We start from the raw sequence: 26,208 nt of genomic DNA on the forward strand, positions 1-26,208 counted from the left end.
TCAAGGTACTTGCACATGTGAATGGAGATGTGCAATCTGCATTCTGCATTTCAAAATAGCATGAAACGGTGCGTCGTTTCGGTCCTCGGTTGTCCGTTAACTGTGTTGTCCTCCGGGACAAAATGCTCTGAGCATACAATACATTTCCTCAGCTCGTCCAGGGCAGTGTTTAGATCTATGTTCAGGGCAAACAGCCATAGTTTCAGCCGCTCAGACTCCCTTACTGGATGGCGGTAAAACGACATTCTGTACGTCTTCACAGCGTACACAGTTGTTGTACCAGCGATAGCCTAGTACAACAACTTGCCTCATTTTAATATTACCGGTATGCTAACGTTAGCTTCATATTAGTACTTGTACTAATACTGTACTAGTACTGGTTCTTGTGGAGGAAGTTTGGCAAACCGCCGAATGAAACCCCACTTGGTAACGTAAACTTCATCAGCATCGGCGTACATGCGCACACAGTAAAAGTAGTCCCAAACTACCGGGGAAATGTTGTGAAAAGATGTTAAAACTAACAAATATTTTACTTAAGTAAGAATAGCAATACAGTGTAGGAGAATAGGAATTAACATATAGGCTATTTTAAAGTACTGCAGGTAAAAGTAGGTCACTCATAGCTCATAATGCAGAATGACCAATATCAGAACATTATATAATTGGATTATAATTATTGATGTATTTATGTGTACCTCACTTGGTTGGTATAGGTGGAGCTCATTTTAATTACTTTATATACAGCTGGGTGGGTAGTTTTATCTATAATACATCTTGTTAGTTGATTTATATGTTGTAGCATTCAGCAGTCATTAATCTGAATCTGCAAGTTATCAAATAAATGTAGTACAGTGCAATAGTTGCTCCTGAATTGTAGTGGAGTAGAAGTATAAAGAAACAGAAAATTTAAATACTCAAGTAAAGTAAAAGCACCTAAAAATTGCATATACAGTGCTAGAGTAAATATACGTAGTTACTTTTCACCACTGTTGTGATTATTTTTTTTAAAAAAACAAAAAAAATAACTAAATGAAATACACAAATAAAAATTAACAAAATAAGTATATATTAATTTAAAAATTACAAATAAATGACTATAGTGGGGTGGCATAGCTAACCTATTGTTCATTTTGTGATAAAAGCACCAAAATTGGTATAGCTCAATATATTTACAAGAAATCTGGATATTGGGCCATTGCAGATTAGCATTCTGATGACCGCAGGCTGACAGCGGTTACTGGCATTGAACACTTTGGCCACCCCCAAGCTGCTGCTGTTTCCATGTTTTCAGCAAATTCACAAATATTATTTACATACAAGTGAAGTGAAAAATATGTTTTATTAAAATGTAAGTGATTAATAAATAAAAGAAAATGCAACAAAATATAGTGAAATATCGATGTAACGGTAGCAGTAGCGATAACATAGGCCATGTAACCCTAACCCTGATTTTTTAGTGAATGTACTGAAGCCATTAGCCATTGTTGTCCTCGGGTCAAATTGGACCCGTTTTCAAAGTTGATAAAGTGCCGAAAATGTAAAAAAAAATAAAATATGACAAAACGTTAAAAAAGCAAAAAACACGATCAAAACCGCAAAAAAAGCGCATCAAAAATGTCAAAAATAAGCATTCAAAACATTGGAAAAAGTGACAAAAACATTGGGGGAAAAAACATCAGAAAAGCGATTAAAATGTTGAAAAAGGTGACCAAAACAATGGAAAAAAAAACCCACTAAAATTTTACATTTTAGTGGGGGTTTAGTGACTGAAACATTGAGATAGGGACAACAAAAGTGTTTTTTTCATGGTCGATGGGAAAACAACACAAGGGTTAACTCTGCTCTTGAAGGGGCGACCTCTTGCTAACCCAGTACAATTTCCTTTACAAAAAAAAAAACCCATTATATGCTAAAGTGACCTTAGAGTCAGCTGGCACACTTCTCCTATGTGACTTTTAATTCACACACTTTAAAAAGAAGACAACTTGTTTTGCATTGAACTCGCATCAAATTCCCGTTTGCCAAACCATTTCCTCATTTTCCAATATGTACCTGCACAGTAGACTTACTAGTAACTCTTTAGCTGTTTACTGCGTTAGCTCTATGACATTTCACACAATGTCTCGCTGCTGTGCTGCTGCCGAAACGTTTTCCGCAGACCCTGCAACCATACGGTTTTTCTCCTGTGTGGATCCTCTGATGAACACACAGGTAGGTTCTCTGGGCAAAAGATTTGCCACAGAACGGACACGTGTAAGGTTTCTCTCCGGTGTGGGTCCGCAGGTGCACCACAAGGTAGTCTTTACGCAGGAATGCCTTTCCGCATTCGTTGCACTTAAAAGGCTTCTCCCCAGGGTGGCTCTCACCCACGTGTCTTATGAGGTCAACATCCTTTAGAAAGCAAGCACAGCAAATGTGACAGAACTTGACTTCAGTGTGAGATTGAAAGTGATCTGATAAACTTTCTTTGGTCTCAAATATGTCTCCACAGAAGTTGCAGACACTATCACTGGGCACTTCCTGTGAGCTGAGGTACTCTGGAGAAACAGCGGCAGCCTGACAGGAGGCTTCATGACTGTTGTGAGCTGGAGTCACATCTAGCTTCCACTCTTCTTCTTCTTCTTCGTCATCGTCTTCTTCTTCTTCTTCTTCTTTATTTAAATGTGCAGCAGCAGAGTATTGTGATGCAATGTCCTGGCAGTTGGCAGTCATGTCTAGCTTCCACTCTTCTTCTTTATTTACACATGCAGCAGCAGCAGCAGAGTATTGTGATGGAGAGTCCTGGCAGTTGGCAGTTCCTTCTGTATTACTATAAAGTTGTTGTACACAGTGGGAGGGAGCGGCCTCCAGCGTCGCTGTGAGCTCCATTTCTTCCTCTTTGATCTGCTGGAATAATAGATCTTGGCTCTGCTGCGGCTCCATGTTGGGATTCCACTCCTGCTGAGGGGGAAACATCTCTTCTGACACTTTGGGGCCATCTGTTGAACATGAAACAATATTTTACTCAGATCTTGTAAATTTGTTAAGCACTGGAAAAAAAAATATGCAGAGTTTCACCTCTCATTCTCAATTCCTGTCAGTCATTCTTCATTTTCGGACTGTCTGTTCTGATTGGGAACATCATTGACATATCACATATTGTTTGTCGCATTTTAACCCACTTGACTTGACTTGAATGATGTTGTATTTTTCTCAGGGGTTTTCCTTTTGATAGGGTGTTGCAACCTGTGATTCTTGTGTAGATATATTTGTGTTTCATATTGTGCATTGTATGCCTGATAAAAGGTCAGTGACCTAAATGTTGTATCTCTAATGAACTTGGTGCTGACAGGTGCAGGAATTCATCTTTTTCTTAAATCCTGTGTGTGTGTGTGTGTGTGTGTGTGTGTGTGTGTGTGTGTGTGTCATGCTGCAGACTGGACGGGGCAGAGTCACGTGACTAGTAGTTTGTTTGTAAGGAGAAAGTATTAGGATTTTAAAAAACAAATTACCAAATGGCATCGGAAAGTTACATCGGTTAGGAGGTTCAGAATTTCGGTTTCGATTACTTTTTGATGAATAGTCGAGCCCTACTAAAGACCATATCACAGTTGTAAACATAAACATTCTTAATGGCCCCAAGTGGATTTCCTGTTGCAGTGAACTAACAGGAAGTAAACAAGGGGCCGGGGCTGTAACAATGGGATCCCATTGGAAAGGTCCAGAGCCGTTAAGAGAGAGAGATAGAACGGCTCTGAAAAGGTCTAACGTTATACAGAGAGAGAAACCTTCAGACCTGCAGCAGCGATGCTCTCGGATCTCCTCTCGTCCAGCTCTCTGCGCAGCTGCAGGATCTCTCTCTTTGACCGAAAAACCTCTTCCCGGTAGTCAGCGATCGTTTTCTCCACCAAACCCAAAATCTCCTGTGCAGCCACCGCGAGCCGCTCAGTGACAAACCCCCGCAGCGACTCTGACATGATGGAGGGTATTAGAGGGAAACAGTCAGGTGTGGAAGGCTCTGTGGCGATCATGAAAACTGCTGCCGGCACACGTGAGATGATCCCACAAAGAAGAAATTCTGTGTTGCGTTTAGGGCCCGTTGGAAGAAGCAAAGTTGTGGAAATTCTTCTTCTTCTTCTGAATTCCGGTAGACTAGGTGGCTTGCGGCCCACAATGCTCCCTCCCACAGGACAGTTTAGGTAACATTCGAAGGCGTCGTCAATGTCAGAGGGGTAGACATCCTGTTGCAGAGATATCATCTTTTATGTCTGTACTTGACTATGGTGATGTTTTTATAGCTACATGCATGCTTCATCTCAAAGTTTACATGCACTGGACACTGTATATACCGTGGATCTCTGAGGTTCATCGATCACTGCTATGAACATAGGCGTCGATTTCGGTGGGGACGGTGAGGACGCGTGCCCATCAGATTTCGTCATGAGTCATTTTGTACCCACCACATTTTTTTTGAAAACCTCGAGTTCAATTTAGTTCATAACACATATCATTCTTGAGCGACAGATTCCAACAAATCCACACAAATCCCTATCCCACAGGGCAGGGACTGACACAGCCGCTCTGCTGGCTACACACTTCTCTGTTCACAACACTGCCTGTCGGGACATTCTAAAACGCTTAACGTGAAAAAGCTTAACGTGGTTTAATGTAGGCTACCTAAACAACAATCAATGATCACCAAATTTCTCATGGCCATATCTTGTCATGAACACTTAAGTCTAAAAAACCTAAACCGAAATCCAACGATTATAGAAGTTATCTCATTAACATTTTCTTCTTCATTGGTGCCTATGGCGAGGAAAAAGCTTAACGTGGTTTAATGTACCTAAACAATGATCGATGATTACCAAATGTCTCGCTCATATTGCTCCTCATAACCACTGAAAACTGTCAAAAAAATTTAACTACAAATTTGGTGTTGATTGATCGTTGTTAAGGTACATTAAACCACGTTAAGCTTTTTCACGTTAAAGCCCATGAGAACCGTGTAGAGTCAACCCACAGCCGCTCTGCCGCCCTGCTGAAAATGTGAAGCAGAAACGCTTAATGTCAGAAAACGTCCATAATAATTGGACTTTTGGTTCGATTTTTGTGACAGTTTTCAGTGGTTATGAGGAGCAATATGAGAGAGAAATATGGTAATCATTGTTTACGTACATTAAACCACGTTTTTATTCATTTACATTAGTAAGCTATGGACAGCGTCTTTTAAAACATGACCTGTGAGAAAGGTCATCCGAAAGAGAGAAAAAAAAAAGAATGCGTCATTGTATCCAGCACTTCTGAAAATGCACTTCCGAAAGCGTCTCTGTCCCCAGCACATTTCAAACCAAACTGAAGCCCATGGGTATGAAAGCCCTCACTCACACTTGTGAACTGTTCTTCTTTATCAACACGGAGACTTCAACACTGGCATATCTTCATATACAAGGCTATTTTAGGTCTACTTCCATCCTACCTCCTGACCTATATCACTGTAAATAGTAACGGAACTTACAATCTTCGTTCGCAGGATCTCTAGAGGTTAGAACTGAGCTGGGGAAAAAGGCGTTTAAGTTTGCTGCTCCCTCTACATGGAACGAGTTACAGAAATCGACGAAACTTAATGAGCTGGTCTCATTGGTCGCTTTTAAGAGGATGTTGATTGACTTGGAGGCAGCCATATCTGGCTGTAGATGTTTTGCCTGATGTGTTTAGGATTGTGGTTGACTTTGAAGGATTTGCTGTTTCAGTTGTTTTACGTTTTTAGTGTTTTTGTGTATTTTGTGTTTGTATGTACTGTATGCGTGGTTGTACTGCTGCCTGTCTTGGCCAGGACACTCTTGAAAAATAGATTTTTAATCTCAATGAGTCTCTTTGTCACAAATGACGACTGGGGAAGAGGCTTTTCAAGTTCCCAATTTGTGTTTTTATTATCTAAAATGACACTAAACCATATTCAAAACCAAAATATTAAATTGAGGCACAATTAAAGCAAAATAACAGCAAAAACACCAGCAACCTCACAGCCAGCTGCCAAGATTCCTCAAGCATTCTTCTCCTGATGCACTTTTTAACTCAGCCTCCCCTAATTGGAGCGTACCACCTGCACAAGTGATTATAGAGTGAGCTAACCTGAGCAAGCAACAGTAAGACTTAAGTTTCTCAAAACATAATTACAATTGGATAGATCACTACACCCACTACAATAGGCACCCCAAATATTATAAAAATGTCAGTTTATGCAGAACCATCTTACCTATTGTTCTTTAACTTAGGATTGCCCAGCCCCTCCCTTCAGAAAAGACCTAATGAGGCAAACCTGCATTCACTCTCCCTGATTAAGCTGGTCAGCAGCTGAGTTGACCCTCCCCCTGAACCCATAAAACCTGCCGAACAGGCCTACGTCAAATAATAAAGTAACAAATACACAAAAACAATAACCTACAACATTAGTGATATTAAGAATTAAGCAGACACAAAACAGTCTTACATTTTGGGAACAGGGCCTAGTGAAAAGGGGGGAAAGGCAGCCTTTTCACACTCTTCCTGGTTAAATAAAGGTAAAATAATAATTAAAAAAAATAATACATGACTGCTTTTTTTTTTTTTTCCCCAATTAATTTGAGAGCATTTGCAGAAACAACACATACAAGTACACATGCACACAACTACAACATAAATACATAAGCAACTCATATCCCAGGGAGTCTGCAAAGTTCAGCAAGGCTAATCAACAAGCAGTCCAATTCATAGCATCACTTACAGTTAGAAGAGTTCCAATATCATTCAGTTACGTGGTGTCGCAAGTGTTGAGTATATCTGCGCAGTCTTCAGAGCTTTACAGTTCTTTGAATATCTTATAGAGTCCAAATATTCATTGACTTCATTTTCAAACACAGGAAAGAAAGGTTTAGAGCCCCTGAACTTACATTTATGGATGTGATATTTAGAAATAAAATATCCGTCTTAAGCTCAACCACACCAAAGAAAACATCCTTAAAACAAAAAGAGAAATCCATAATGAAATAGGTTTGGATAAATTTAAGGACGTCTGGCCAGAATTTTTCTGTGTAGGAACATTTCCAAAATAAATGGGAAATATCTTCATCTGACCTTTACTGGGTAGAGTCTGTGAATTCATTTAAACGTAACTTCTCTCACTTTATTAGTAGGCATATATTTGAAAGGCAAAGACCAAACATTTTTTCCAAGGGACGTTCTCTATTAAACTGTTCAAATATGGGATTATATAAGGAATAGTAACAATATATTTTTGGTATAAAGTCCTAATTGTTTTATTTTTAGTCCGGCGCACCGCAGAAAAGCATAAACTCCCCACAGCAGTATCAGATAAATCCATATTGTGAGTCAGTGGCCATGGGAAATGAATGCCTCCCAGCAGCATAGGGAAGAATCATCCAGAGGGAAAAAAATCGGAATAACTGTACAGTCTGCCATTCGTGTCAAAGAGTTGGCCAACAAGTAAAAATAGTATTCCTGTACCAGTTTTCAAAATATAAAGATTTGTTTTTGAAGAGAATGTCCTTATTGTGCCAAATGTAATATCGATGAGGTGAGAATTTATGTTTAAAGGGATACTTCACCAATTTAGCATTAAGCTTTGTATCAGTAGAAACACGGTAGTATTTTTGAATGACCGTGCTTTCCTCCCTCATGTCCCCCTGAGACCAGAGATCTCTGTATTGTGGGTCTGGAAAAAAGCCTCTGATGACGCAAAAATCTTTGTTTTCTGTCATCTGAGGCATTTTTGCCCAGAGGCAATGGACTACAGCCAGTAGTAGGAGCTACTTCCGCATGTTTTCAACCTGCCCATAGGGGGTTGGACTGTCGTCTTTCTCTGAAAATTTACGAACCAAAACGAGTGTCAGCCATCTTGAATTTTCGCTACTCCCTTCTGAAAACTTTTAGATAGATTTATTCATCCCAAAGGAAATTTTAGAACAACACTTATGTGCATTCAAACTATCGCACACGTGTACCACCGGGATCCATTGGTACAGATCGGAGAATATGCAGGACACTTTATTACAAATGGAATACTCGACCGCCTGCTATGGAGACCAGCGGTGTTGCTCGATGCCTCTTGCCGGTAAAGGGACATCATCGGCGGGGAACGTTGAACGAGTGTGCCGGTGGAAAGCTAACGCTAGCCGGCCACCTGTTCCATCAATCCTGCTTGCAAGTGTCCACTCATTAGACAACAAACTGGACTACATCCAACTTCAACGAAACTCCCAACGCGAGTTCAGAGACTGCTGTGTTTTTGTTGCTGTGGAAACATTGCTGAAGAACAGTGTACGGGACTATCCAGCTACCAGGCCTGCTGCTCTGTCGCCGGGTAAGACTAGTGGAGGAGGGCTGTGTTAACACGGACTGCCTGGTGCAGAAATGGGGTGCTTGTATCCAACTAACTGCTGGTGGAGTTTGTGGCTGTTAAATGCCTACCATTCTACATTCCACGCAAATTTACGGCTGGGTTTATACTCAGTGTTTACAGCCCACCAAGCGCTAATGCTAGTAGCTATGTGTTAGCTGAACTTTACGGAGCATATAGCTGTGTGAGTGCACTAAATGTAGCCTGTTTCGTATGTCGTTTTGATATAATGTCGTTTTTATATATTTTAAATGTGTGACACCACTTGAGCCACGGTGAAACGTTGTTTCGTGTATATGGTTGAAATGACAATAAAACACACAAGTTGAGTTGAATGCCTCACTGTCTGTCTGTCTACGGTAGGCGTGGCTTGGGAGTAGACGCTAAAGCAGCGAAGCAAGTGCATTCTGGGATTTGGTGTCTTTCATCCACATGAGCCAAAAACACATTTTCTGGCTTTTCTCGGCCTAGAAGCCACCAATAAAAACAAAAAATCACATTTCTACTACATAAGCGACCCAATTTAAGGATATATTCATCTTTCTGTGAACTATCCCTTTAAATAAGAGAGCCCAAGCCAAAAGCATGTGTTTATGAAAATTGGACAGTTTGATTGAGATTTTGCTAATATTATAATTACTATGTCAAGTAGATGCTCAAATTGAAGTCTCTCAATGTCACGTTCTAGCGCAGTGTATAACTGTTCTCCTTCATTTTTGTATTGAAGACAATCGAAAAGTACATGGTGAACAGTTTGTTGCTGTTTGCAGGTTCCACAAAGTCCGTCCTCATGCTAGTCCATCATTGCTAGATCCCATGCAAGTCCACAATGTCCGAGTCTCAGCCAAGTCTTCTTTCTTTGCCCAAATAGCACTTTTCTGCCTGTACCCTATTTTGAATTGAAAAATAATGATGACCCCTCTTTTCATTTTTCCACTGCCCACACTGTTACATTTTCCTTAATGACAGACCCGGCATCAGATATCCCGACACATAGGCTACCCTTAAATCAATGTCTCTTTTCAGTGTCATAGCTTAAAGCTGAAATTGAACTAAACTTTGTATAGGCCTATGTATATAGCTATGTATGTATATACTTATTCTACACCTTTACATATTCTGATTCAGCTCACATTTATTAGCCTATGTTACTCTCACTTATGCCGCGTTCTATTTACCTCGCAACTCGGTTTTAACGAGGTCAAAGTCGTAAACACGCCCCCTGACCTCGGATTTCCGAGCTCGGAACTCGTACAACCTCGCAGTAGCCCGAGTTCAAAAACAACATGGCTGCCCCTTGTATCAACAGTTGTGAAAAGCTGCAGTAACATAAAGTTATAAGCACTTCTGTCTTATTTGTGTCACTAAATCAGTCGTTCACACAGGCATGTTCAACTTCTATCTGTGAATATGTTGTTACGCTGTTTGCATGCACAAAAAACGGCGTAATGCGTTGTTATCAACTGAATTTTGCTAACAATAGCTAACCGGGCTAGAGCTAATGAAAACAATGAAAATCCGAATTTTAAATAGAACGCGTTCAACTCGGGTATGACGTCATTCCCAGCTCCGGCTTCCGAGTTCCGAGGTAAATAGAACGCGGCATTAGTTATATACGACCGTCGGCGGAAAAGGCAGTCGGACTGATCACTCGGCTCCCATCTCCCTGAGTTGGTCAAAAAGTGCTTCGGAAATATCAGTCTATGCTCGGAACACACACCGAAGCGACGCCGACTTGAGCGTAGGCTACGTTCTGCAGGTGCCCGAGACATAATATGTCTCCACAACAGCAGGCGGCGCTAATCTGTATTGTCGCCCAAGAAATGATCATCTCTCTAGACCACACAGAGCCCGCTGTCGTTTTCATCAGAGAGTGTTGATAGTAGTCAAGAAGGATCGTTGTTGTCATTACTCTCTGAACGGAAGGAAATACGATGGCTAGTAGTAGTAATAAGAAGAAGATACTGGTGTTGTCAGCTCTCGGGCTTCTTCTTTTGGCAGAAGAAAGACGTCGCAGGCAAAAAATAAGGAGAAACCGCACTAAGTGGGTGAATTCGTGGATCTCACAGCGACAGGCTCAAGGAGCTTTCCCGAATTTGTGTCGGGAACTGGAGATGGACGAGCCAGATGATTTAAAAAATTTCGCTCGGCTCTTTCCTGCCCAGTTCAACATGTTGGAGGAACTTGTCAGACCGATTATCCAGCGGTGCAACACCAATTACCGTGATTGTATATCTGTCGGTGAACGTCTGACGGTCACACTGCGCTTCCTCGCAACAGGTAAGCTCTTTAATTGTTTTATTCTTTCAGTTTTTCGGTTCCTTTCTCGGAACCTGTACAGGAGCTTTTTCGTATAATTAACAAAGTCAGGTTTTCGTTTATAATTGCAGGGGAAAGCTTCAAGAGTCTTTCAATTCTGTTTCGAATGGGTGTCTCCACAATTCGGCAAATCGTTCCTGAAACCTGTGACGCCATCTACCAGGTCTTAAGAGAGAAATATCTGAAGGTATGCGTGATATATCGTGTGTCAACATCAGTCATTGAGCTGTATAGTACGATCTGCATGCTGTTGGTATCCTATTTTTGTTGCAAACATGCGTGTTGTTGGTTTTTCTGACGCTACTGTTTTTCTAACCAGATAAACAGATCAGCATTTGGTATTCACTTTTGTTATGTTTCTTGTTTTCAGTGCCCAGACACAGCGCATGAGTGGCAGCAGGTATCCAGTGGATTCATGTCTCGGTGGAACTTCCCAAATTGCCTGGGTGCTCTGGATGGGAAACACGTAAACATTCGCCACCCACCAGGGACTGGATCAATATACTACATGGCACTGGTCGACAGCTCGTACAGGTTTCTGTATGTGGATGTTGGTTGTAATGGAAGAATTTCTGATGGTGGAGGGTCTCGTGGATGCACGTTAGCAGATGCCCTGGTAAACAGAACCACCAACATCCCTGCCCCTGCACCACTTCCAGGTTCTGACCAGCTGTCTCCATACTGCATTGTGGCAGATAAGGCGTTTCCGTTGACAGACTACCTGCTGAAGCCATATGTAAACCGCAGACTCACTGTAGAGCAGCGCATCTTCAACTACAGGCTGTCACGAGCTCGGAGGGTTGTGGAAAATGCATTTGGGATCATGGCCAACCGCTTCCGTGTCTTGCTAACCACCATCAACATCCAAGACACTGTCAAAGTAGAGTACATTGTCCTGGCTTGTTGTGCACTGCATAACTTTCTACGGAGTGAGGGCAGTGATGTATACATGGCAGACATTGTGGACCAGGAAGGACCAGATGGAGACATTATTGAAGGAAGATGGAGGCAAGACCCTGTCCTACAACAAGCCCCCCTGCCAAAAAACAGCAATGCAGCAGCCAGGGCCAAAGAGATCAGGGATCAACGATGTCATTATTTCATGACTGATACTGGTGCAGTGCCTTTTCAGTGGGACAAAATATAGGATCAATAAAAATCATATCAATCATGATGGCCTCCTATATCAGTATCACCACAAAGTCTACACACTAGCATCATAGATTTTGGAAACATAATGTATAGTTTTTGGTCAGGGGATAATGGAATGTGCAAAGTTTAATTATAATGTTCTCATAAATCTGCATTTATCAGTAGTTAGTATTCAGATGCAGTATGAGCAGTCCAAGGCCTATTATAGAAGACAATAATAGTGTGAAGTACCTTGGCATAGCTGTATTCACGTGTAGACTATGTTGAAATGGGGTGATGGTGACTCACATTACATTGTGATAAGCAAGACATTATTGTTGAATAAGTTGTTAATGGGGAAGGAGATAATAGAATGTTCCCCATAATGTAATGTTAACGTGGTTTCTGTATGAAAGGTTACATGTGAATGGAGGACCAGATGACCATGTCCAGACCATCAGTGTTCACTTCATGGAATGGAACGCTGACTGGCTTTCATTCAAATGCAATTTGAGCAGTTCATGGCCTATTATAGAAGACAATAATAGTGTGAAGTACCTTGGCATAGCTGTATTCACGTGTAGACTATGTTGAAATGGGGTGAAGGTGACTCACATTACATTGAGAGTAATAAGACATTGTTGCTGAAAATTTGGTGCTACAGTGCATTGTGTTTAAACAAACAAGTTCCACATCATTGGTATTAATATTATAAGGACAGTGGAAAAAATACAGGGACATTCGCTTTTCCAAAGATGGGCTTTTATTATCAGAAGTTAAATGTATAAAATGTATGAAATATAAAAGGGAAAAGCACAAATACAAATATGAAGAGGCATTTGTGCGTTTGTCCTGGTTGTGCTCCTCGAAAAAATTAAATGCTGATGCGTCACTGCCCCCTATAGGTAAAATATTGAATGGACACTTCAAAAGAAAAAAGCCCAAGGCTTTATAAGCAAATACAAAATAATTTCATCCACTTCCTAAAGGAAAGTAATTAATTGTGATCTATTTGAATAAAAAAAAAAGAAAGTTTGAGCCTGACAATGTCTTTAAATAAAATAGGCCTATATTTTTTTTTAAATACTGAAATTTTGAGTGTGGTTTGAACTCTACATGTGTATAAAGTACAGGTTTTTTTTTATTGCAGTGAATTCTGGAGTCATTCTCGTGAAGTTTGTAATTTTTCAGTAGGCTAGTGTTGTGTACCTCAAATAAGACACCTGAATACATATTTACATCACTCATAATTTAAATTAGGAATATTCCTTGTAGTAAAATGCTTAAAGTTACTAACTCTAAATATGTAAATAACTAAAATATGATGGGAGCAGCCGCCCACTTTCTTTGAGCCAACGTCAGCGATTCTCTGCAATTTGTGATGCATTTATTAAGTTAATTCAGTGAGTAAAAAAAGTACACACCTTGGTTTAACAAAGATGTTTTATTTGTCATCTGGGTAAATATTCAGACAGAGACACTGAGCCCAAGAACATTTCCAAGATGAGAAGTTTATTGGTTTACAAAGTAGCCGTTTTTACAAAAGCATGAGGAAAAGGAAAAAAAAAAACACATCTGGAGGGGGTCTAACATAATGGTAGAATGTACGGTCTTCATCTAAACACTGGTCCAGTGCACAGTCTCAATGAGAACACAAAATCAGGGTCATCTCAGGATATTTCAGGGAAGAGCTCCTGTTTTTTTTTTGTTTTTGTTTTTTTAAAATGGAGCAGCTCTCTGTGGCAATCTGCTAGAAAGCGGTTTGATCGTCTGAAAAACAGCCGATCAAACAGCCAACTTCCAGCAGATCAAAGTCACAACAGCCAACACCCTGGTGATCCTCAGGTTTGGTACATCCCGGAAAACACACAAGTCAAAATGATGGTTAACCTTGTTTTGCGGTAAAAAGAAAAGAATTCTTTGATTCCAATACTCGTTTCACACACTTCCTTGTGTCACACAGGGAAGTACAATACTTAATATTTGACCTCAGTTACTATCATTATAAAAAAAAAAAAAAAAAAAACTTTTCAAGATGCCTTCATATAAAGTACGTTACCAATACAGTAGGTATGACGTTACCACACAAAACCCTGCTGGTTACACTGTAATAAATAGAAATGATAACATGAGTGTACAACCACACAATACATTAGCAACAGATCAGCCTACTTCTACTCAGAGGAAACTTCATAAATGGACATCATGATTTAGTCATTCTCACATCATGTAGGTTTTAGCACTTTTTAGAAAGTCATTGTTCCACTAATTATTAAAAGTCCTGTGGGGGAAAAAAAAAGCTTGATTTAGATACTTTAGTGTCAGGGGTGTTCAAAGATTGAAATTTGGTAGGTACTAAACTGGAGTCTTAATGAATACTAGGCTATAAAAAAAGGTAAACAGGCCAAAGCAAAATCTGTCCACACCGACACAGCAGATGAAAAAAAGAGAAAGAAAAAGCATGCTTGACTGGAATGAAAACTGGCATTATAATACCTCAATCGTTCATGTATACAAATGCCAGGTACTAGCTTACATGCGCAACAAAAGGCTTTCTGCTTGTAACTCGGCTTGGTATTCCTCATGTAAAAACAAAGACTTTATAAATATGTACATCCAAAGTCCAAAAGCAGAGTAACATACAGACCTTCGGTCAAACAAACTTGTTTTACATCAGACGCCCTCCATTTTTAACATGAGGGTATGAAGGGTGGTCCATTTCATATATTAAAAACAGTATTTCCACTTAGGTAATTATCATCAGATTACAATCAGGAAGAGAATAACATTCACTTTTTCAGATGCAATTTTAAAGGGTTGAAGCACAATTAAATTAATAGCAGGAAAAGGGACTTGTATTTAACAACATCTTTCAAGAAGAAACCCATATCTTGAGGTTTTCTAAGCACTTGTACCGAAAATATTTTTACTTAATTTTTACTGGAATACTAAGCAGTGTCCCTTACGTGGACACCAACACACTTCTTTTTAGAGTGTAACAGTACCACATAAGTATGTAGTACCATGCCAGCTTAGCATGTACCTGCAGAAAAACTTAATGCACAGCTGGAAAACCCACAATGTGTTAATGCAGAGTTTATCCGTGCTTTGTTGAGAAACACACTCCTAACTCAGCTCCCTGCAAACTCACACATACATAAAATTGTGCACTCCCTGGTTTGAGCCCTTAAGTTCAGGAAGTCTTAAATTGTTCATCTCCTTCCCCCATAATTTCTAGCTGAGGAGCTAAAACTTTACCTTAACACACATCTTTTTTTCCCCACATCCATACTGCTGAGTTATGACCATTTTCTTTACATTGTGTATATTATTAACATGATTACGGGAAACTATAGCGTTACAAATGGATGGTGACCAGTTAATAGAAAGAACACAATAAACCGTATCCAAAAAACACACCCGGTCAACACAATTAGACATTATTTGTACACATTTGTTCTGTTGTAATACTAGAGTAACGATGCATTGCACTGGCACGCCTCCTTTCAAACTGCACTTCTCACTGCCCTCTCATACCAAACTGCATTCAATTCCTGTTTGTGTCTAAAAACAAACGAGCAGCTGAGGAGGACCCCGTCTGACCAACCACGAGAAAACAAGTTCTGCTCCAGAGCAGCTGGTCTTTGAGCAGCTTATTACTACATGAAAGGAGCTAATAAATACTCAGTGCATGTAAGAAAAGCCTCTTTGTATTTTTGATGAACGCTGCACACAGCTGCAGCGCACTGTGCACAGACAGTAACAAGATGTTAAACAAAGAGGATTCCTTAAAGTTTGCTCAGAAATCTAAAAAGGAAGCATCGTTAGTGTGGACAAAGGTGGAGTGCCCTGCAGGGAAGTCAGTGCAACTGTTGCGCACATATGTCATGGCTTACTCCAAAATTCACAGCAGCAAAAGGTGATGAAAGAAAATATATAGCTTGTTTAGATCAAAACTGAAGTGTACACGTCAAAAAACTTAATGGTACTTCTGTGCATCTTTGAGAAACTGTACTACGCTTTGCTTCTTCACTGTGTCGAGCTGCTCAAAAAGTGGATACGAACCGTGACACAGCATTAAGAGCATGCATTCAATTTTCTGTTTGATATGAAGTACAACATCTGTCACAATCTAAGCTTTTACAACCTGGTCCAAGCTCTTTCTAACTTTCTAATAAGTCACCCTTTAGGGGATTATGAAAGGGTTTAAAATAATGCCTTTATATATAGTTAATAAATATACAACTAAGGTTTAACAGATCATATACTTATAAGTCATTAATAGGAACAAAGTTTGGGTTGACAGGTTCAAATCCTTTTGGCTGATTCTCCTGCAGAATGACGCTCGTTGTCTTTTTTAGCTTTTTCATGCAGGTCACATTGACAAGATTTAATGCATTAATATAAAGTGAGAAAGTCAGAACCCTTATTAATGATTCATCAACTTGTATAACTGCAGAACTGATGTTAATTAGATGGTTTACTAACTGGAATATTACCAAATACAATAGAAACCCAAAAGAAGGAATTTTTCACAACCTGGCAACCCAAAAGCTGTTGTTATCACTCACTTATAACTGAACTAAAAAAAAAAGCTATAGTTAAATTAATAAATTAATAATAAAGCCATAAGTTACATCTTCTAAACCCTTTATTGGAAAGTGAGACCCAGAAATCTACGCAGTGAAATTCTTACCCAATTCTATTATGTGTAAAACTTTACAGATCATAGTGAATGAGGTGTAAACAGAGCCCCGTTAGACCTATATACTTACTGTAATACTCTTAATACTGTGAGTTTTGCTTTGCAGATACGTTTGTACTATTACTATGTAGTTATAACTTCCTTTCTGCCTCAGTGGGAAAAAAAAAGAAAAAGTGGAATGGTTATAGAGACAAAGCCATGTAGGACATTACTGTGTCTGTTAGACTTGTAAAAATCTGCTGCCTGCATTACACAAGGCTTTAACTGCTTTATAACGTGTGTGTGTGTGTGTGTATATATATATATATCTCTCTCTCTCTCTCTCTCTCTCTCTCTCTCTCTCTGTGTGGACAAAACAATGAAGTGGAATGATCAGGAAACACGAGACATACTGTAGGACTGAAAATGGACTATAAACAGCACCAGCCATACCACCAAAAAACTGACAGTAAGTAATCATTTTGTGCATCACTATATCTTCTATGCTACTACTATAGGAACATGAATACTATACATTCAAAATACCACCAGGATCTGATCCTGCTTCCAAAAAAAACAGCGGTTACAGTAAATGTGACTGAAGGTTTTAGTTTGAGTTTAGTTTTAACACCAGCACGCTTTGACAGCACAGTTTCTTCTGAATATGTACCGAGAGTGTTTTATGAGAATTAGTTGCATATTGGTTTAGTGTACCATTAGGATGAGGTTTGCATTGAACACGTGTGTTCTGTGAGTGTGACAGCAGAGTCCAAATTTCAAACCCATTTCAAATATAATTTCTCCTCTCCTTGCCCACCAGAGTAAACAGTCATAACTCCACTTCCTGTTCAGCACACTGGACTTTCTATCTACAGGAGAATGGCTGCAGTGATCGCTAAAACTACCAACACGCGCAGTGTACAGAGACGGCAGTGTGTTACCGTGACAACTGGGATAAGCCCAAGGGGGTGGGCGGAGGGCAGAGGAGCGGCTACGGCGATGGAGATGCATCAGCGCAGCGAAAACAGGGTGTGATACTGCGCTCTATTGTGATCCGAAGATTGAGTTTTCGAAGATAACTGCAACAATAATTACAGCTGAGTAAAATCAGTTCTAAAAAGCGTCAACAACCTGCAACATTACGCTTTACAACTGTTTTTATCTGATATGAAAATCATGTTTTAGCTCTTATGGGAATCAGTCAAGGCTTAGCTTGAATAGCTTAACACTGCTCAGGTCAGATACTGGAGGATTTTACAGCATATTTGTCACATGGGTTGGGTTAAAATCCTGGTAATCTATGACCAGTGTCTCTTTTTAGCTTGATCAAGATGCATTTTCCAGTTTATCCAAAAGATTTTGGAATGTTTTTATAAGCCCACGAGTTGCAGAATTAAAAACGTTCAAAATCAGTCCCCAAATTTTCATCCATAAGCAACAGTTTGCTTGCACATTTGCTGCTCAGAACCAGATATTGTTCCTGAGTAACCGGTTTCTATAACAACCAAGTTATTTTTTTCCATCCTTGAAAGCACTTCACACCTGCCTCCACGTTAGCATCCCTAAAAAGACTCAACATAAAAAAAGAATATGCTATTAATAAGCCACGAGTTCCCTGATGTGACAAAACTGGGGCTACAAAGAGAAAACACATTCACCCTCAAAGCATCATCAGATCCTGGTTCAACAGAAAGGAATGGATAGAAGTGAATGAAAATGTACTTGTCACCGCCGGAGCTTTTTTCCCCTCCAGTTGTTATGCTGCTGCAGTGTTGCATGATGGGTTATGGATGATGACGTAACAGGCGCACATGTGTGTGTGGTCATCTGTGGTAAAGTCCTTGCTTCACACACGACTTGCAGAGCAGGAGGAGTGGGATGTTAACCGAGCTTGGTGATGTGTAGATCTCCTTGTATCCGTACTGTGTCGATAGAGGACAAAGATTTTACTTTGTGATAAAAGTCAAAGAGCTGGTGTCCGTCCACAAATATCCGGAACCTCTGGTGCTCGCAGTGGATCTCAATCTGCAGGGAGGGAAGAAAAAAAAAAACATGAAGGGAGAGACAGGAAAAAAGGAGGGAAAGAGTTGAGATTAAAGTGCCCATATTATGGGAAAAAAAAAAAAAGTTTGTGTCTCTGGTGCTTCCACACGCATACAAACTTTGAAAAAAATCCATCCATGCTGTTTTGAGTGCAATACGGTTTCTGAATGTGTCCTGCCTTCAGTCTCTGGGTGAGCTGGTCAAAATCTGCACGGCTTTCTACGTAACTAGCCGAGACGAGGGGCCTAACCGTTAGCATGCTAGCTCGTTCTCAATGGCAAAACACTGCTACAACACACACACACAAATGCACCCTAATCTACAAAATAAATTGTATAGAACTACATGTCCCTGTTCTGCATGTATTCCACACAAAGTTGGAAGTTTGCCCTCATTTAGTAGAAGTCTCCCAGCTAATCCTGCCTTGTCCAGGCCGAAGTTAGAGAAACAGCTAGCTAGCTCACGTAATCCTTACCTAGCTACTGCGCATGTGCGACTGACAAAGATGTTACAGAAGTTGAGAGGTCTCACTCTGTAGCTAAAACAGACCTGATACAGGGTGAAAAGAGGAGCTGCAGCAATGGGCAGTACAACAAAAATATGGTGTTTTTTGAAAATTAAACCATGTAAACCCATTCTGAGACAATCTCAAATTACAATTATGAATAATATGGCCACTTTAAGCAAAGTCATTTACAAATTATAATCAATCCATAAAGAAGCAATGACAATAGCACTGGAGCATCAAACTGCAATAAAGGCAGATGAATACAGAAGGAATAGTTCGACAACTTTGGGAAATAGGCTCATTTGCTTGTGGAGAGCGAGAGGAGTGATGTACCGTAAATATGATATAGCTACAGCCAGGAGATGTTAGCTTAGCACTAGAGCTACAACAATAAGTCAATGAGGCGTTTTCAACAGCTCTCTGCTACGGTTAAAAGATCAGTGTCTGTAGAACTGAGTTATAACTTTCACATTGCACAACATGTCATCAGGGTTTGTTTCCCCCCTTGTCAATATAAAACTATTTTAAAAAGGCATACTATGTAACTTTTCCCTCTTTGGTCCCCCTACAGGTTGTCTCATTGGAACTACAGTCGTGCGAGCTGTAGTTCCAATGACACAACCTGTAGGGGGACCGAAGAGGGAAAGTTACATAGTATGCCTTTAAAAAGTGCAGCTTTCACTAAATACAGAAGCATTTACTGAACACATATTTGTATGGGTTTAATGTAAAGGGTGTTCACCAGCCATCTGGTAATCCTGCTTGTAGAGTCAAAAACATTTAACAAGAGCAAATCACAACCTGGACTGATGCTTAATATCCGCTGTTTTTGGAATGCGTTTTAATTTGTACCAAACCATCAAAACGCTGTCTAACTAATAAGCTAAAAGTGAGTCCTTGCCACTTTTGCTTACAGGCACCGGCTTTGCTTGCAGCTGAACACTGAACCTCAACAAACGTCCGTACAGTTTGGACCAAAGAAAACTAACTTTGCCAGCGTGATCGCACTTCCCGAGGCAGATTGTTCCGATGAACTACGTAACAGAAACTAGTCGTCCTCCTCTGAAACCCCACAGCACATCATGTGTCTGTCCACATGCCTCTGACATCTGTATGACAGCCTTAATCCCCACCCTCCAGCTGTTGACAGAGTCATGACTGTGTTGACCCGCTTGGTCACTCTCCGACCACAAACAAAGGATACTTTGTCAGAGAGCTGACTTTACATAACCACACGCAGGGATCAACTCCAAAAATAAGCCAAAGATGGTCGTCGTTTTGTCTTTGAAAGAAATTTAGGACTGAACCTTCTTTCCTCCAGTAGAATTATCTTGTAAAAAGATGGTAAGTTCACACGTCATCATATATTTTTAGGCGAGCACCATATGGGTTATTCCTGTGCATATTCAGAATTATTAGAGTGGACAAGTCCTCAGGTCTTATGGGAATTACTCATGCACATGTGCTGCTGGTTGCTGCTCAACCCCCCCCAACATCATCCAACACACAAACAGCTGATGCTGCCCCCTTTTGCAGTAGACACCACCACACCGGATACAGCCTGTATTTACAGTAGAGAGATACTGTATCTACATAGCATGGAAAACATTTCCTGTTTGTCTCTTATTTCTTTACTGCAAGATGCAATTATCTCTTACAGTGGACTGCTTGTAATGCTCACGACAGGATTTTAAAAGAAATATTCCAACCAAAAACACATCACACAACAACCAACAAGAAAAGGAAATACTAAATTGGTCTCTCAAAAAACTGTTGAAACAAAGTTGGAATTGTATACGTTTGAGCATTCTTACTTGGAAAAAATAATTTCTGTCAATCAACTACTCAACTAAATGTTTCAGCGCCAATTATTGCTACTTTCTTAAGCATCATAAGTTGGATTGTGTAACATCATCTGAAAACCAACAATCTGAGAATCTACTTCACAGAGATTGGCGGCAGGTGCCCGGACGTTTCGAAAGCAAGCCAGGTTTCAACTTCTCTTTCAAGCTCTCTTTTTTTCCCCTTCTTCACAAAACCACTACCGTCCCTTTTTGCATGCACACACAAGGGCACCGCTATGATCGACTTCGAGGAAAGACTTCCAAGAAGTCTGCATGCTATCCAAATTTGAATGATTATCACGACTCAATCTGCTTTGTTTACATTCTTGCACTGACTCTTTACACGGTTTTGCACTTGTTTTGTCTTGGCACCTTATGTTGACATTGTATGAGCATTCAAGCATACTCAAGCCTTCATTCACACTAGATCAGGCGGTCCGGCGATTTGCCACAGAATTTTGCAGCAATGAGAGTGTCACTTGAATGGCCCATTTGCCATAACCCCCCTCCCCCCCAATGTAGCACAAGTAGACCTTATATTTCACAATAATTGTTTACTGTCAGATCTTTTATAGACGTCTGCATTTCCGACCGTACATGAAGGCAGCTTCGTTTCATGGAGAAAGAAAAAAGAAGAGACTGTGTTGTAGCTTGTTGCAGGAAACAGTCAGCTGTTACACAAACTCCTGCGCAGTTCAGTGCTTGCGTTTCGTTTTTTTACCTTCATAGTGTTTTAAAACTTTCTTGTGGCAGTGACAGAAACAGTGACGTCTCCGGTTTATTGTACAGGACTTTCGCACCGCCTCAAAATGGACTGTTAAGTCTGATCGCCGTTTACATGATTGTCCACCGCAGCGTGACATCAGGTTGCGTTTCTCCAAAAGTTGAATCTGTCTCAACTTTTCGCCGTAGGCTGCTCTGTTTTTTTTTTTCTTCAGCTCCACCCTGAGGCCCCCACCTCCACAGGCTAAACACACTACCATAAGACCTGCGTTTTCCCCGGACTGCCTGGCGACCGGATGATCGTATGTGAACGCAGCCTAAAGTACTTCAGGGTGGGTTTCCTCATTTAAACTTATTTTATCCAATGTGAATCTGGTTAACATACTATGGTTTCACTGGGGGTTTATTGACATCTTGTCTGATTGGCTGTCCACTTCAGCTTTATGGACTCTTGTTGTAAGTCTGTGGAGCCAAATCACAGCAATACAATTATAAAAATAATGGTCCAAAGGAAATAAGATGCAGTGTGTAAAAGAAAAAAATTACCTTAACTGTAACCATGATAATGAGAACAGATGGGAATAAGATCAAAGGAGAAGGACGGTTGGAGGCAAAGAGAGCATCGCACAATCTTCATAGAAACACGTGCACAACAAGAGCCAACAACCTGAATTTACTTACAAACAGGGAGCACCAGAACCATCTGGCATGTGAATTTAACATGAATACTAAAAGGATATTTACCCTAAAAGGCTGATCGGGGATGAAGGGAAAGTAGTCGGTGGACACTTCCTCCTGTGTCCACTTCCCAGAGATGCAGGCGCAGCGCAGGAACTGGCGGTCAGCGAAGCGTGCGGTGAGTTTCAGGGCCACGTCATGCAGAGTCTCCTCCTTTTCCGAGTCACGGCCGCAGGTTAAGCTCACGTCAAAGCTGAGGGAGGAAGGGATGCAGGGGAGTCAGACAGGCAGCATATGAATAATCTGGGATAAATCAAATGCATAATTCTGCTGCTGCTGTGTGAGGGGAAAAACTATCGTGTTTTAATTATGTATAATCCCTGCTGCTAGTTTTGGTTTATCCCCCTCCCTCCCTTCCCTGCAGCTGTGCTGTTTACACACAACCTTCTTTGTGTGAGCGTGTAGACATGATTACAGTAACAAACTTGCTGAGATACAACAAAGGACATCTGTTTTATCAGGACATTCACATGAACTTTGCCATAAAAACTGTGCCCACAGGGACAGCAGCCTCTGAACATGATGAGGTCATGGGGAGGCTTCTTCCAAGTTTCCATGCAGGGTAAGGACACACCCAAACAAGTCTGCCTCACTTGGTCTTCTTTTTTTTTTTTTTTTACCCATTTCCCCCCCTGTTTTCTCCCTGCTGGTTGGGGAACGCCCTGTCTCTGCATACTTAAGGAGCCATCATTCTCTCTGGCTGCCCACACGCAGTGTGTCCTGGAGTGGCTCTGCAAGTATGACTGGCTTAAGAACAAAAAGCCTATCTCTAAAATCACTCTGGATGACGTGGTGAGATAAAGCTAGGCTCCAGCTAAGGTGTGCATGCATTGTTAAGGGTTATCTTACCTGTCTGGCTCCAATTCGACAATGCCCATCACTATAATCTTCTTCCCCGGCCGCATGCCCCCACGGATTCGCCCGCTGAATGGCACAGTCTATGCAAAGCAAATAGAATTGTATTAAGCGCAGCCCGGAGCAAACATCAAACAATGACAGGAGACGGTTAATGCATCTTTCATACCAGCAGATGAGACAAATCCTCCTTGTCAGGTGAGATGAGGCCGGCGGGGTTCTCCAGCGAGTCGTTCAGATAGTCATTTTCCACGTTCTTCAACAACAGTGACAAATGACACAAGATGTGAAAACGGTCATGTATATTCGTCTATCAGGTAGGATATAAACTGGCCTGGATCAGGTTAAACACCCAGCATGAGGCTGCAGGCCTGTTTGATGCTAAATACACCCAGTGTGGCCTTGCATGCGGCTTTTCCCAACAATGACGAGTTGGCAGCAGCAGACCTGTCATGTTGGTATCGGGGATCCTGTCGTGTGCCATTTGAGATTTAAAAATTAGCATCATAAAACTGCAAACTGAACCCATTTCACACTGCGGTAGCCCAAATGAGCACCGGTTGAGCGTCCAAGGTGAGCACACACCGCCAATAGGCTACATTTCACCGCGAACATATTGGATGTCCTCCCCGGCCACAGATGAAAGAGGAGTCGCCTTGCGCTGTGAATAAGCTGCGCACGGCGCTCCGCATTTACAATAAGCCCCGGATAATCGGCATTACATCGCAGTACAGCGTTATGCACAGAAAATAAATGCCCACACATCCCTCCCCGGTGCCCTTAAAGCCCCAAAATACTCACTATCCCGTCCTTTTCAGCTGCCTGCACCGCCATCTTGAGCAGAATAGCATAGGATGCTTATTGTGGGAGCAGAGGCAGCCTGCCTGTGGTGTGTCAGCGTCGTGGCACTGACTCAGGAGGATATTCCTGTTCCTGCTCCTATTCCTGGGTCTCACAGAGAGCACAGTCACCTAGCAGGACATCCCTCCGCTCCACTGTCTCTCGGAAATGGGTGGATATCTGCTGACGTATGCTTTATAATAATTACGGACTAAAAGCTTAATCCCCGTCTGTTGGGAGAAGGCTAATCACACAGATTTTAACTCAACCCTTCACCCAATTAGGCAATGCGCTCTTTGGACACTATTAGGTTTTTTTATTTCTGGATTGGAACAACAATGGGGCTTTGTAAACTATAGAGTGTGGTCTAGACCTACTCTATCTGTAAAGTGTCTCGAGATAACTCCTGTTATGATTTGATACTATAAATAAAATTGAATTGAATTGAACAATAAGTTGTTAGTGTATGAGCGCCAGACAGTTGCACTCACGTGCCCTGTATTCATTAAAATGTAACACGGTGGTGCTCGTGCTCTGGCCTAATTGGCCAAAGTGTTCACACTCAATACTTGTGATTGATTCAACCTCTCCTCTGAGGCTACATATAGCTATAAATAGACCAGTATGTGCTCAGCTGTGAGCCTGGAACATTAATTGCTTTTCATTGAATGAAGTGGACATTTACATTGTCTCCACCCCCCCCTCTGTCCATTCCTGTGCATGCAAACATCTCCAACTCTCTCTGATTGTGTTTGTCTTTCTCTTGGTTCATTCTGCCTCTCTGTGGACATGTAAAGGCATTACAACCCGAAACAACATGTCAAAGTCCTTTTCCATACGTATGCTACTGTAGTTGATGCATCAGCTAATTAAAAGCCGTTTATAGCAGGGATTTAGCCTAATACTTTAAATTGCATTACACAGTCCCATTAGAAAATTCTATCTTATTTATCTCTTAAAGTTTGACATCATTGTCATGTGAGTTTTTTTTTTTTTTTTTACCCAAAGTGCTTTGAAGCAGGAGAACGTACATTTGTAGCATATGTGGCCACAGTGGATAAAACGCACCTCATGGCAGCAGTAGTATCATGCTTTATACTCAAACAGCTAAAAAATGAATTTTTAAATGTGCAAATCATCACGACTGAGAACCTCGGAGCAGGTGTAAGATTTTACTTTTTTTTTTATACCACCTATCAGGTTTTTCTCAAATAAACCCCACCCAGAATTGTCTTTATAATAAAGCATTGGATTTAAATCTCCTTTCACATAACCCACAGCCACTTCACATGAAGAAAACAAGCAATAAAAAAACTAAATCAATGAAGAGCTTAACTAAAGAGATAACTCTTAGAGATTTAAAAACCTTGTTATTTTTCACCAGCAGTGAGAACCTTGTTCTTTATCAAAAAGACAACAATAACACAAATGTGCAGCACGGTATACAATGACTCAATACAAAGCAATTAAAAAAACAGTGAACAGTCATGTTCTATCACACAAATGTTCCCAAATGATAAACATCCCAACTATATCCTACTTCTCTTTGACTTCATTACTGTTAAGGAAAAACTCAGGAGCAGCACAACTCATTTCACATACGTGAAGAAGGTTCGGGAGACTTACAGTTTGACTTACACAGAAGCATTTAATGAACACTCAATTGAGGAGACAACAGTACAGTTTAACCACGATGTGGTATTGTGCAGTGCCGTCCCAACTCTCTGAAGTTCCTGCCTTCCTGAAGGTGTATTTCAGTTACGTTCAGCTGAATCTCTAAGGTAAACAAAGATATTGCAGGCGCCTAAACACAGATGCTGAAGCCTAGTTCAGCCTGTCTCTCTCTCTCTGGGAAGTATGCTGAAGTGTGGCAGGCCCACCTACCTCCAAAAGGAGACAGTCCTGAGGCAAAACTTTCCCTTATCATGCAGCTGCCTAGATTCCCTGAATCTGTAGAGAGACAAACATAATTATACATGAACAGGTTTGGTTATTAGAGACTGGCCAAATATTCTCGTCCCCTGACCTGTGACCTATGAATGACTTGGTGTTGTATGAGCTTTCCCTTAGTCTCATCATACCACAACATAGTGTTTCCGGAAATTCCACCATAATTACAGCAGGAGACACCACTGATGCCTGTTTG

The 26,208-nt window shown here is 40.9% G+C and overlaps 3 protein-coding genes across 4 annotated transcripts; 1 reads left to right on the plus strand and 2 right to left on the minus strand.

The window, feature by feature from the left end:
* Window positions 1-1,320: 1,320 nt before the first annotated feature.
* Window positions 1,321-4,075, minus strand: LOC144532737 (uncharacterized). Its single transcript, XM_078273669.1, has 2 exons — window positions 3,776-4,075; window positions 1,321-2,978 (listed from the first exon to the last, which is right to left on the minus strand). The coding sequence occupies exons 1-2, from the start codon at window positions 4,008-4,010 to the stop codon at window positions 2,080-2,082; spliced, it is 1,134 nt and encodes a 377-aa protein (XP_078129795.1). The 5' UTR covers window positions 4,011-4,075; the 3' UTR covers window positions 1,321-2,079.
* Window positions 4,076-10,201: 6,126 nt separating this feature from the next.
* Window positions 10,202-13,061, plus strand: LOC144531998 (uncharacterized). Its single transcript, XM_078272434.1, has 3 exons — window positions 10,202-10,657; window positions 10,768-10,883; window positions 11,067-13,061. Exons 1-3 carry the CDS (start codon window positions 10,312-10,314, stop codon window positions 11,841-11,843), a joined length of 1,239 nt encoding a protein of 412 aa, XP_078128560.1. The 5' UTR covers window positions 10,202-10,311; the 3' UTR covers window positions 11,844-13,061.
* A 3,762-nt stretch (window positions 13,062-16,823) lies between these two features.
* On the minus strand, window positions 16,824-24,236 carry lgalslb (lectin, galactoside-binding-like b). Of its 2 annotated transcripts, none has more exons than XM_078272435.1 (5): window positions 24,024-24,236; window positions 23,392-23,484; window positions 23,217-23,305; window positions 22,374-22,560; window positions 16,824-18,536 (listed from the first exon to the last, which is right to left on the minus strand). In XM_078272435.1, exons 1-5 carry the CDS (start codon window positions 24,054-24,056, stop codon window positions 18,393-18,395), a joined length of 546 nt encoding a protein of 181 aa, XP_078128561.1. In that variant the 5' UTR covers window positions 24,057-24,236; the 3' UTR covers window positions 16,824-18,392. The 2 variants fall into 2 exon arrangements, with proteins under 2 accessions (XP_078128561.1, XP_078128562.1); XM_078272436.1 differs by having other exon boundaries at window positions 23,392-23,478; window positions 24,024-24,235.
* Between the last annotated feature and the right edge of the window lie 1,972 nt (window positions 24,237-26,208).

Source organism: Sander vitreus, chromosome 17 (assembly GCF_031162955.1).
Source record: "Sander vitreus isolate 19-12246 chromosome 17, sanVit1, whole genome shotgun sequence".
NCBI classification, from domain to species: Eukaryota; Metazoa; Chordata; class Actinopteri; order Perciformes; family Percidae; genus Sander; species Sander vitreus.

Bases quoted from the DNA above. Each gene is read 5' to 3' on its own strand.
- LOC144532737 (XM_078273669.1), bottom strand. From the start codon at position 4,010: ATGATCGCCACAGAGCCTTCCACACCTGACTGTTTCCCTCTAATACCC. The intron at 2,979-3,775 runs GTCTGAAGGTTT...CATGTTCAACAG, and splicing joins CGAGAGCATCGCTGCTGCAG to ATGGCCCCAAAGTGTCAGAA.
- lgalslb (XM_078272435.1), bottom strand. From the start codon at position 24,056: ATGGCGGTGCAGGCAGCTGAAAAGGACGGGATA. The intron at 23,306-23,391 runs GTATGAAAGATG...TGCTTTGCATAG, and splicing joins AGGATTTGTCTCATCTGCTG to ACTGTGCCATTCAGCGGGCG. The intron at 18,537-22,373 runs GTAAATATCCTT...CCCTCCCTGCAG, and splicing joins TCCCCGATCAGCCTTTTAGG to ATTGAGATCCACTGCGAGCA.
- LOC144531998 (XM_078272434.1), top strand. From the start codon at position 10,312: ATGGCTAGTAGTAGTAATAAGAAGAAGATACTGGTGTTGTCAGCTCTC. The intron at 10,658-10,767 runs GTAAGCTCTTTA...TTATAATTGCAG, and splicing joins ACTGCGCTTCCTCGCAACAG to GGGAAAGCTTCAAGAGTCTT. The intron at 10,884-11,066 runs GTATGCGTGATA...TCTTGTTTTCAG, and splicing joins TAAGAGAGAAATATCTGAAG to TGCCCAGACACAGCGCATGA.